The sequence below is a fragment of the Stigmatopora nigra genome, chromosome 3, assembly GCF_051989575.1.
Source record: "Stigmatopora nigra isolate UIUO_SnigA chromosome 3, RoL_Snig_1.1, whole genome shotgun sequence".
Lineage (NCBI taxonomy): Eukaryota > Metazoa > Chordata > Actinopteri > Syngnathiformes > Syngnathidae > Stigmatopora > Stigmatopora nigra.
In genome coordinates this window covers 1,274,987-1,288,022 of record NC_135510.1, presented here as the reverse complement: position 1 = coordinate 1,288,022, position 13,036 = coordinate 1,274,987, and the positions used below count along the sequence as shown (strand labels likewise).

Sequence of the window (13,036 nt, the reverse complement as noted above, 5' to 3'; positions counted from 1 at the left end):
TCTGGCCCGAAGTCAACTAAGATAGGCTCCAGCACCCCCCACAACCTTAATGAGGATAAAGCAGTTCAGAAAAGGAGAGAATGAATGATTTATAGTAAATGAATAACAAAAAATGAAGCTCACACATTAACCATAATATATTGAACATTGGTAGAGCAACAGTTTGGATACAATAACGTTAGATCAGTTGCCAATTTAGGTATTAAAAAAGAACAGTTGCAAGAAAGATAAATTAAATCAACTCCTTCCCCAATGTAAATAAAAACCCTCATTCTAAGTCGAGAAATTAAAAGATTTGTACAGAACATTTCAGAAAGCCAAGGGAAATGGAATACAGTGTGAAAAACTACAATAAAATTGAATATATTTTACAAAAAGTGCAAATATTACATTGGAACTGTAACCCATAGATTGCAAAATTCCAGTAAATTTAAGTTTTGCTCATGGAAAAATCCTAACAGCAACATATAAAAGCCAAGTTAATGAAAGTATAACTTCAATTTTTATGTTTTTCTAGTTCAATGTGGCAGACTATATATACAAAACTCTGAAACAGGAGATAGCAAACTGTACTTACCTTCATTTAAATTTAATTGCCATGATCGTCACATTATACAGTGTGATCTATTGGCAAACTATGTTTAAAACAGAAAGAAAAAAAAACATTTGCAATTTCATAGTTGAGCTTAAAACCAAATAACCCTAACAGGTTTTATAATGTGAAATAATATAAATATATAGAAAGCAAAAGGCAGTTATGTTCAAAGGTGACTAGTTAATGTTTAGTGATGGTGGAGTTCAGGATCTGCTCCTGGATCTTGGGTTTAGAGGCCATGGATAGATCTCGCTGTTTAAATGGCAAAGAAAAAGACAATTTTAGTGACAGGATTTTTTTTTTTTTATGAACATATTGTGCAACCATAAAATCAACTCCTATAATGTACTTCATATGCATGTCTTGGGGCACACAGCGATGTCCCCTTTGCTTAAAACTTAAATATAAATGCAGAATTGTTTCTTCTCGCCTTGGGTGAGAATGGATACTAACCGAGGAGTGGGTCAGTGTTCTGCCAAATTGTCCTACTAGTGAAAAATGTGCTTTTGAAGGCAAATTTGACAGCTAGGATTACAGTATTACCTTGAAATACGGCCTAATGGGTTCCGGACCGAGCTTGTAAGTCAATTTAGTCGTAGCTAAAATCAACATTTCCCATAGAAATGAACTAAATACAAATGAATTATTTCCAACCCTTTTAAAAAAAAACACCCCAAAAACAGGATATTACAATTTAATTTTTTTGTGGGGGTTCTAATTGACCATCGACTAACATAGCAACAAATAACTATCTAGTGGTTACGATGTTCAATACTAAAATGAGACATTATTCAGTGCAACATGGAGTGCGAGGGGAGATAGCGAAGGTAAAACAAGAAACAAATTTACCTTAAATGAACTTAAAATATGATGCACACCTAATAGTATGTTTTAATCTTACATTACACTAAAATTAATTCTAATTTCGTTTTAACTTTTCTTCTTCCGGCTTGGCTCTTTTTGCCTCGCTTCCACCTTCACTTTCAGCTGGAGTATTTAAAAGGAACCTATCTAGGGTTCTTTGCTTTTGTCTCCTGTACAAAATATTACGAAAGAATGAACACGCATGCCCACACAATAGGATAATGCACGACCATTTGCCAATTTCTCCAGGTGCTCTTCTCGAATTGGCGAGTGAGCTCCATCACGCGTACACCACTCATGTTTTTCCATTATGTCCCGCTGAATATTGATTGTCATCATACGCCTTTTATTCACACTACTCTTTATTGCACCGGCTTGCTTTGGACCCATTGTTTTTCCCCCAATTCCGCACTGACTAACGCGTTAAAAAGGGAAAATAATGCAACACTCTGCCCAGTGCTCACAGATGTATTTACACGAGGGAGATGCGGCAAGAAAGAAACTCATAATATTTACAAACTTAGGACCGGTAGTCTGCCATTTTGCCTTCATTCTTTCCTGAAAACTCGGGCGTGACGAGAATTGGGTCGAGAAAGGACAATTTAAAATGGCGGACGTCAAATCCTCCGAATGCCTTGCCATTTGCTCATGAAAGATCTCATATATAACGCGCATCCGAACTTTGCCTCAGATTTTTTGCTACAAAATTTTGCGCGCTAACTCGAATAAATACGGTAGGTGTGAATGGGCCTTTGGCATAAATAGCAAACTTTAACTCAGAGACATGCAATCACTCAAAGGGATTACAGTAATCCCTTGATTATCACGTCTTCACTTATTGTGAATTCACTACTATGAAGACCCGAATAATAGTAGGCACTGGAATAATAGTAGTGAGTGGAAAATTCCAAATGAATTAATAATAGTAGGCACCGGAATAATAGTAGGCAGTGGAAAATTTATAAAATAATGAATATTAGTAGTAGTAGTAGTAGTAGTACTATTATTCCGGTGCCTACTATTATTAATTCATTTGGAATTTTCCACTCCCTACTATTATTCCAGTGCCTACTGTTATTCGGCTCTTCATAGTACAGGGGTGGCCAACCAGTCAGAGACCAAGAGCCACATTTTTTACCGTGTTACCGCAAAGAGCCACATTTTTTACTGTGTTACCGCAAAGAGCCACATCACACAGATTTATTGTAAATGTCACACACCAGCATAGTAATGACATAAATTGACTCCTACAGTACTAACAGCACAGGCCAGTCATTATCAACAATGAACATTGTGTGTGCACACAGGCCAGTCATTATCAACAATGAACATTGTGTGTGCACTGTCTCACACAGACAAACTCTCAGTTCAACCAAGTCCACAAACAAAAATATAATAATTTACAATAGCGTTTTTCTTTTTCTATGCATGTTACTTAGTGGGACTTCTGTCATAAAATCAGCGCCTATTTTTGCGCAACATTCGCTCCTTGTGAGCTGTCATTTATTATGAATGGCTTTTCGCTAGTTAAAAGCCATTCATAATAAATGACAGCTCACAAGGAGCGAATGTTGCGCAAAAATAGGCGCTGATTTTATGACAGAAGTCCCACTAAGTAACATGCATAGAAAAAGAAAAACGCTATTGTAAATTATTATATTTTTGTTTGTGGACTTGGTTGAACTGAGAGTTTGTCTGTGTGAGACAGTGCACACACAATGTTCATGCGAGGCAGACCAAGGCGAGAGTGCTCAGCCGGGAGCAGCCAATAGGAGAGCGAGGTGTACACCCACGTGGTGGGCGAACTAGCGCGCCCACCACGTGGGTGTACACCTCGCTCTCCTATTGGCTGCTCCCGGCTGAGCACTCTCGCCTTGGTCTGCCTCGCAGGGGGTGTGGCTTTTTCAGCCGACGCTCGATCTTTGGGATACTTTTTGTGTGCGCGACGCCGTTCATTGTCGCTTCTGGTTCACGGGAGCTCTCCCACTCTGTTAAAAACGTTTACTCAAATGACCTTGCTCCTACTGGGAAACTTTGAGGTATTTTCATCCCAAGCACATGCGCATTGGACGAAAATACCGTATTGAACTCAAGCGAAGCGCACACGCAAAAAAAAATAAAACACAAATACAAACTTTGATATGGACGTAAGAGCCGCATGAAACCGGGCAAAGAGCCGCATGCGGCTCGCGAGCCGCGGGTTGGCCACCCCTGTCATAGTACTTAGCAATTTTTTTCCTGGTATTAATTTAAAAAAAAAAAATAATAGAAGTTCATTCAACGTGAAAGAGAAAGGGGTGGAGAGTGATAGGACAAAAGTTTAAATTACCACAAACTCTGAATACGTGCTGGCAACAGAGTTAAGGCTGACGTTACACTGTGGACTAGCAGGGGTCAACAACGCACCACTCAGAGGGGTTCCTTTTAACCGGGCCTCATTCTCTTTGTTGCATATGTTGCGTTTTAGTTGATGTTTCCTTTGTGCAGAACCCTGAAAGTGAAGCAGAAAAAGAGAGACTTCTAAACACTGGTGTGTAAAAAATAATTAATTAATTAAAAATCAAGTGTGAATCCCCCGGGTTACAGCAACCCAACCTCACATTTTTTTTCACGTAACGAAGTGGGAGATGAATTGTTTTCGCCACTATTCTTCCGGCACCAACGAGACTTTCTCTCGCGAAGGCGAAAACTTCAGATACGCGATAACAAACTTAATATTCCGGAACTTGCCTTTCAATTATAACTACTATGTATTAAAAGTCAAAGGATGCCCCTTCCACGCACTCAGAATGGATCATTCTCGTCGGCCATTTTGAGTCTATTTCAACAAACAGCTGTACGCTAGAATGCTTTTGTGTCACTGCAACATGACTTACAAACAAAAGTTTAAAAAATCAAATTTTATCTCTTTTGCCTGCAAGATGCAGGCGTGTTTGGAAATGGGCGCGTCTTTGGCCATATGTCATAACAAAGCAGTAACAATAATACACATCACAATAAAGCGCCAACGATTAACGAAAATGTCATTTTAAAAAAAATACATTACATGATTCCTAAATATCTCATAGGTCAGCTCAAACGCTACTAAATTCTGCATAAAAATCATTGACCAATTATCTTGCTTCCTTTCGACGCCTCATTGACGGGCCGTGATTGAGGTTGGAGCTACAATAGTTGGCTGTAGGCCAAGTGACACATTACCAGAGATGCCCTCCTTTCCAGAAGAGCCTCCATTTTGCAGGCAACAGGAAGAGCACGCTAATTACTTCAAAAAAGTGTGTAACCTAAGGGTTTTTATACATTTGTAGCCTAGTGGTATATTAAACCAAAATCCTAAAATCTTGTTAAAATATAGTTATGCATACCCCGATACTGAGAGGTTGTTTCTTTTTTTTGCATATGCATATGTGTGTGTGTGTGTGTGTGGAGGTAAGACTGTGATATAAAAATATTGATAAATTATTTAAAAAAATTGACCAGACTTGGCCCATAAAGTATCAAAAAAAGATAAAGCTCTAAAGAGCTAACTTTTAAAATGAACGAGGAAGTTGGAATCTAGTAGTCTCTTAATTTTAAAAGTTTATTTGTTTAACCCAGCATTTACACATACACCATCACTACATTATTGATTGTGTTTGGAATTTTTTATTGTAATCTTGAAATGATAATTATACGTACTGTCAAGCTTGGTGATAAGTTTTGGCAGGATAGTTTTTAAATATGATGTTAAAAAGTGGGTAATATTTGGGCAAATTACAATGAGTTGGTCAAACACTTTGTTTAGGCAAGAGCCCTTATTTGGCAATCGCCCCCTTATTACCATTTGTTTATTTATTTATTTATTTTTAACAGCATTTTTATTGCTCGCTCACTGACACAATTTTTTTTAAAATTTTAAATCAGGCATGCAGTGTCTCAAGAACATTTGTTATTTTTCCTTTAACAACGGATCATACGACAACTATCCTTGACAAAAAAACGGAATCATCTAAACACTGCACTTCTTTTAGTTTTATTTTGTCCTCACTTTTGCCACCAACCTTGTTTGCAGAAAGAGGAGGCCGGCGCATTGGTGAGCGTGGCACCGGTGAACGACAGACAATCCCACTGTAGCCAGACCGCAATGAGCTGTTGGGTGTGGCCATAGAAATACTGGAGGAGGCATTCTGAGAGACAAAAACACAGTGAATGATTAATGAACACAAACGTCCACTGGTAAATACTAAACCATAAACATGGAAAGAAGTCATACTCTATGCTGGCTTACCATCCATTTTGATCTGTTTGGGGTATTGTTCCCCAGCAATCTGCGTTTGGGGGTTTGTGCTGTTCCATACAGCATATCTTCTTCTGTCTGCTTGCTCTTCTTCAGTTGCTAGAAAGCATTTGCATAGAGAAAAGTCAACTAATGTGTAAAAAAAATCTATTCTGCAGAAAGCCAAGATTACCCTTACCCTTTCTACTTTTTCTCTTTCTTTCTCTGATTGATGAATTTGCCACTGTTCTGCCACATACTGAAGGAATTTCTGGCCATTAACCAAAAACTCACGTCCCTGCTCATTTTCCCATGCATCTATTTGACCTTTTAGTTTTTTTTCCAGCTTAAATAGAAGAAATACGATTAATTCATTAGTGTTTAACATGTATCTAATACGTGTGTCTTACTTTTGGCAGAGATTTGTGCAGTTCAGCCCGCTGCTTCTCCTCTTTGAGAAGATTTCCTCCTCTATTCGCAAACCTTGATGGATCTGATGCTTTTTTCTGAAATTAAAAACAAGGTGTATTTTCTCAAGCCTTGCAACAGCCTAATATATTCTGGCAACCTTTCAGTGTCACAAAAATGTTCAAGTGTTTTAAAACTAAAACAAAGGACTGAACATAGCATGTAAACTTATGTTCAAAAGTTTAGGGTCATATTGGAAAAACAATAATAACCAGATCTAAGATTCTTGTTGAAATGTTGTGCAAGCAGCTTGATCCTCAAGTCAATGCATTTAATTGTAAATTGTATGGTTTCGGCAGTAATTGTCTTATTTGTCAATAGTACTCACATCTAACTCAAGAAAGAGTCTCCAGTTTTGTTCCCACTGGTTGACCCCAACAAAAAGGTCTTTGTGATTCTCATAATGTTCCTTCAAACGTTGAATCTCAGCATCATGCAAACTTAGTAGCGCCTCTGTGAAGTCCTCTAAAAATAAAAACATACAACAATAAAAGATGAATAAAACCGAGCTCCAAATGGCGACATTTGAATCGGGAAAAGCAAAACTCACGACTAAAATATGGAGAAAACGCCTGCCGCTGCTCAGTGCTGAAGAAGCACTTTTCCCAAAACACAGAAATCTCAGTGCGGATGGCATCTATGACATTGCAAATATTCTGCAGTTTAAGTTCCTTCAGATGATTCAACTCTGCTTGCAACTGAAAAGGGGGAAACAAGAGGGAAAAACAAAACCACCAATGAGCGCAGTAATGAAAATGTAGTTGGAAGTGTAAAAGGGGAGAGCATTATCAAGTCATCTTACCGCCTTCAGGTTACTCTTCTTGGAAATGACCATGTGTTCATTGAAGGCCTCTCTCTCCTCCTGTGGAACTTGAAGCCTGTGCCACAGCTGCTGGATCTTCTCTCGAAGGGCCTCACACTCTGCCTCGTTCTCTGCCTTTTGCTGATCCAGCTGAAACCCAAGTATTATAGTCAGTGAAAAAATCTCCAATTGTGACTTGTCCCCACCCCCTTTCATGTTCATGTTCAAATTATAGACTTATGTGCGCCCTATAGATGTGAAAATACGGTATATTTGGCAGATCCAAGGCACTTTTTGGTGGATCTGCGAAGTGGCGAGGTATTACTGTAGCTGTAGTTGGTGAAAAAGTGTCATATTGTTTGATTGCTTGGTTGCTCTAAAAACTTGTCCCCATTCCAGCCCTTCGTGGATTAGTAGCCCACCCTTGGTTTAAGTAAATACACACTATGGAAAAAGCAATGTCTTGCTTTAGTTAATTCTGCCTGCTAGTGCCAGCGAGCAATCTAAAAGGGATCTTTTTAGGGCACACCCAAAATTGAATACATTTGGCCATCAAAAAATGATCAAAATCTAACCTTTATTTTTCAAAAAGCGAAAAAACAACAAAATGCTTTATAAGACAGTTTTACTAAATTATTTATTTGATGTTAACAATCATGGACAAACATAATCCACAAAACAGGGTTGCAAATCTCTTGTCTAATCTGTCCTAACTGGCTAAATTTGAAGACGTTATTTACAAATAAGAATAACATTGATCTCACCTGACAAAGTAGCTGTTTGAGTGAAGTAATATTGTCCTGAGAGAGGCAGAAAGTGTCTTCCTCCTCACAGACAACATCCTTTTCAAAGGTAGTCTCTGGAATGTGATCCAGGTCATTCATGCACAAGATGATCTGCTTCTTGAGCCCCATGAACTCAGCGTAACGATTTGTCTGTCCAGGTAAAGAAGAAAATGTTATTAATATCCTGTTAGATTCGGACACATCAATACCAATAATGCTTCCCATCAATCCTAAAGATGACTACGTTACAATGGTCTAAAACCAGAATAAATGGTATTGGGTGAGGTAACATAACTTAGCAGGTAGTATCATTATAGTTTGAGTAAACAGGGACTAAAAGTGCATGTCAAAATGTAAACAAGAGGTAAATCAAATATGGCTTCAACATGAAATGCATTTTTATCGTTTCGCAAACTGCCAAGCGCACCAACCTTCTCAGCATTCTGGTTAGCAATATGTCGCTTAAAGCTATCCAGTTGGTCCTCTGAGGGAACATCATTTGGGGAGATGGCAAATGGAACACAGCATAATATGTCACAGAGTTCCTGGTCCTCCTCTAGCAGAGCCTTCAGCTGCTGCATACGCTGAGTCTTCTCAGTTATCAGATTATCAACTCGCGTGCGGAGGTTCTTCTCTTGCTGGAGCATGGTCAGACCAACCTCTTCCTGAATCAACAAAAATGAATCCAAACGGCAAATTTACTCCACAAAGTTTTGTTTTCCTTTTTTTGTGTGTCACGTCACAAAAGTTGTATAGGTAACGTGAAGATAACATTTTTTATACAGCTTATCCTCACAAGGGTCGTGTAGGGTGCTGGAGCCAATCCTAGAAAACTACAGTAATACTTCGACAAAGTAGGGGAGGTACCCGGCCGGATATGCAAACTCCATACAGGGAGGATTATTCAATTTGTATTCATTGTTGATCAATATTGTCAATTAATTTTTTTAAACGAAAAAAAAAAATACATAATACAATGCCCATAAGATAAATAAAAGTTATATAATGCACTGCTTATACTGATCATCACCATCTGGCTTTCACCTTACGTACTTATTAGCTGACTTATGATTCTTAAAATCAAAACAAAAGTCCTGCAACTTGAAATGGATTTTGTTGCAGTTTACCAAATTGCTCGAATGAAGCATTACAGTATACAATATTTGATACAAAGTAATAAACGGAAACAAGCTTTACAAAACCCAATATAAAACCTCCGAGCAGTTACCTGAAATAAAGGAATCTGAAGGTCAAGACAGAGCTTTTCCAGTTCTTGTTTGCTGTCTTGGATACTGGTCATAACTCTATTCCTCAATGATTCCTCTTCTCTGATCATCATATCTAGTAAACCCTGGTGGGTGGAATAATCAAAATAGTTATTGTGCAATTCAAGTAGCGACGCTAGAGACAATTAGAGGTCAAATTGGAGCGAGAAAAAATCCAGCCAGAGCCCGGCAAATTATAACTGGATTTGCAAGACCGAGCCCGAAGCAAACCGGAAATTTCATATTTTATTTGAGGTCTAAGGACCCCCGAGTCGGGAGGAGGCGTGATTTATGATAACAGATTAAAGGCTGTCTTTTGTAACGAAATCTAAGTTAAACAAGACTGTATTGACGTTCACATCTTTTATATGATAATATAGATGTTTGACAATTTCAACAGTTTAAATTTTTGCTCTCGTATGATAGTAAAGCGCCACATTGACTACATTCTGCGAGGCTAACACAGGCAGTTTCTATTGCGTATTCAACAATCAATTTGAAGCTTTTCCACACCTTACTCTTTCTTATCGGTGCGTGTTTGTCTTTTTAGTTCTCCTGTCTTTAGTTTATTCTTAATTTCTTGCTCTTCCATATTGGGGATACCAGGTCAAAATAGATGCAGACTTGCGAAGGGAATAATTATTAAGAGGGTGGCGTTCACGTGATGTACGCAAAGCATGCTCTGGCTCCGTGCTTCCAAGTGCAATCACATTAGAGCGCCTTCTCTGTTTTATCCAAATTATTTGTTTTATTAAAATTATTCCTTAGTTGGGTATCCTCACAATGTTTTAGTATACATTTTTAAAAACTTTTTTTTTAAGTCAGCGAAAACAAGACAGTTTTAGTTTACATATTTTTAGCGAGAGAGAAGCACGTCCCGACATAATGATTGACATTTTAGGCCCAACCCGACCCGAATTTCAGGTCGGGGTCGATCTAAAGATCTCACCTCTAGTGACAATTAACCAAGCATTTGTGTTTTAAGTACTACAAATTGGTAGATATTGTCAAAGTATAATTCGAAATAATATGAGTGATCCTTTTCCAGTTTTTGAGAATCCGAGTTACGAGCATGATCAGGAAACAAATACCCCTTGTTAATGAGCAGTGGCTCCTTAGCCGGTAATCGGTCAAATAGTCCCAGGGGCTATTTAACCGGTAACCTATTATTTAACATTGAGTGAATAGGGGATTTTCTAAACCATTCAACCAATCTTATTGAAATTTGATGTGTTATTGCCAATTGATAGATTTTAACATAAGGTGAATAGGGATTTAATAACTATTATTTAGGCAGTGGCTCCATAGCCGTAGTTTCTTACTATTTACCATACACAGAATTTTTACCGGCTAAATAGCCATATTGGGCCATATAGGCTGTTTGACCGGTTACCGGCTAAATAGCCCCTGGGACTATTTGACCGGTTACCGGGTAAGGAGCCACCCTAATGAATGCACCATTGCATAAGAGATTTTCAAGTGAGGGTCATTGAGACACTCCCTGCAATTTTCCAAGCATTTGGTTGACGCAGTCGTCGCAAAACAGTCAGACAGTAATGTAAAATCCAATTAAACTATTATATTGAAACACGAATTAAAATCAGAACTTCTATTTTCATCGTATTTAGGTTTTTACATGGGCATTTTGCGTTGCAGTCAAGAGTTACATTTTCTACCTTGTATCTTAAAGGAAAACCGCGTCTAGTTTCGATCGATTTAGCATGACAATATACATATTAGCCTCACCTTTATATGATTCTTGACAACATTGGTTCTTTGCAATCTTTGATCCTCTGGAATGCCAATCTCTTCCCAAATGTCCTTCAAGTGGCAAAGAGCCTTATTGAGGCATGACACAGATTCGGCTGCGAGCACCTCACTGTAAAAAAAAAATCAAATTATTTACTACATTACAAGTTAAATAGTACAATTATTCAAAACCAGTGGGAAAATATCCAGTCCTGCAAACCACCCAACTTGTTTAATCATGTTAATTTCATCGACGCCCATACAAAACTATTTTAAAAAATTAAAATGTACCTTCTCCTCATCGTTTACACTTTTGAGACTGCCACGTTTTGAAAGAAAATTAATTTTAAAAGTATCAAAACGTAAAACAAGAGGTCTTCACGTCTGGTACTCAGCTAAATCGCTTGTCCGTTTGTCTTCTTGGTTCAAAACACGCAAACTGTACAATTCTGCATTCTGATTGGTTCGTTTAGCATAGGAGCGCTTGTTGAACAGTTTGACGTCATCCGCCGGGGCGGTGACATCCGTTTTCACTTTAACCGTAGCACCGCTCACACCCGACTATTCCGCAAACATATTACTTGGAAAACGAACAAACTTTTAAGGAGTAATTTATCACAGGCTTAATTGAACGAATTAGGAATTGTGCATTTATTGTTGCTAGTAGAAGACATTCACACTCTTTGGGTGTACTTTTTATGTCTCTGGAGCTGGGTGGATGATACGTTTAGGGAGATCATTAATTCATTCATTTTCTTAACCGCTATATCATCATTAGGGTCGCAGGGGGTGCTGGAGCCTTGTCCCGCTGACTCTGGGCCAGTGGCGGGTACACCCTGAACAATGTTCCCTCAATTTTTCTGTTTGTCTGGGCAGAAAGACAACCTCCCTGAGCACACTGAGTACCAGTGTGAGAGACATCATCATTGCTCGCTATGGGCACACACCAGTATCACATCTGCCATAAGCAGGTGCATGACTACTACACATAAAATATTTAGTAATAATAAAATGTAATGATTCATATCTATAAATGGGCGGCCCGGTGGATGAGTGGTTTGCGCGTTGGCCTTACAGCTCTGAGGTCCTGGGTTCAAATTCAGGTCGGTCCGCCTGTGTTGAATTTGCATATTCTCCCTGCCCTGCGTGGGTTTTCTCTGAGTACTCCGTTTCCTCCCACATCTTAATAAGATGCATTGTAGGCTGATTGAACACTCTAAAATTGCCCCTAGGTATGGGTCTGAGAGTGCATGGCTGTCCGTCTTCTTGTGCCCTGCGATCGGCTGGCCACCGATATAGGGTGTACCCCGCCCCTGGCCCAAAGTCAGCAGGGATAGGCTCCAGCACGCCCCATGAGTGATAAAGTGGATAAAGTGGTTCAGAAAATGAATGGAAAAATATCTATGCATAAAACATCCTCACAAATGCCATTAAAATATGCACAAATCCGACTTAAATTTTACCTTATTGTCCTTCTCACTTCTCATTCTCGTTCAAATGACTTTTCTGCTGAACGTGTCACTTGGGATAGTCAAGTTCCCATTTATATGCGATATTTTTTCATGATATTGCTTTGATTTATTTAATAAGGGATAGGACATATTAATGAAAATCTTTATATTTAAGTTAATGAACATATATATGTAAGATTGTAGCCGAGGGCTAATTTCCATTTATAGTCCATTGTGTAGGTTGAAGACAAACAATCACACATACTTGACACACGCACACAACCACACACACAGCAGATTTAGACAGTTCTCACCCGATTTCACCACTTGTTCTTCTATTTGCACAGTAAGATAAAAAGGAATGTATTAAGAAATAATAAAATGAAATTGAAAAATATACAAAGATACAATCATGGGTAAAAGGGGGAAATAAAAATAAAAAATAAAAAAGTTTGGATTTTATTTTGTGCGCTCCATTTGATTGCTGCTGCGCAGAGAAGACGAGAGTAGTGCGCAATTGCGCACAGCTTGGAGGGAACATTGACCCTGAGTCAGTGGCCAACCAATCACAGAGGATAATTAAAAAAGAATTAGTTTCTAGTTTCATTTAGTTTCTTTTGTAATATTTGGATTTCCCTTTAATATTGTATTTTTATTTCCATGACAATACAAGGTGACATAGGCCGATTTGTGAACATTCAGTCCATTTTGTAAGATGGAAACATTTAAAAAGATAAATAAAACTATATATTGGGGCAACTGTACATTTAATTCTTATGTAGCAAATCCAATTGTCAGAGGG

At 38.4% G+C, this 13,036-nt stretch overlaps 1 protein-coding gene across 2 annotated transcripts; it reads right to left on the bottom strand.

Annotated features, from left to right (window-relative positions):
* Window positions 1–113: 113 nt before the first annotated feature.
* Window positions 114–11,219, bottom strand: prc1b (protein regulator of cytokinesis 1b). 2 transcript variants are annotated; one of them, XM_077713147.1, is made up of 14 exons: window positions 11,075–11,219; window positions 10,781–10,913; window positions 8,998–9,120; window positions 8,201–8,434; window positions 7,749–7,919; window positions 6,985–7,134; window positions 6,733–6,880; window positions 6,511–6,647; window positions 6,125–6,220; window positions 5,914–6,060; window positions 5,727–5,834; window positions 5,500–5,625; window positions 3,789–3,950; window positions 114–847 (listed from the first exon to the last, which is right to left on the bottom strand). In XM_077713147.1, the coding sequence occupies exons 1-14, from the start codon at window positions 11,083–11,085 to the stop codon at window positions 776–778; spliced, it is 1,818 nt and encodes a 605-aa protein (XP_077569273.1). In that variant the 5' UTR covers window positions 11,086–11,219; the 3' UTR covers window positions 114–775. The 2 variants fall into 2 exon arrangements, with proteins under 2 accessions (XP_077569273.1, XP_077569274.1); XM_077713148.1 differs by having other exon boundaries at window positions 3,866–3,950.
* Between the last annotated feature and the right edge of the window lie 1,817 nt (window positions 11,220–13,036).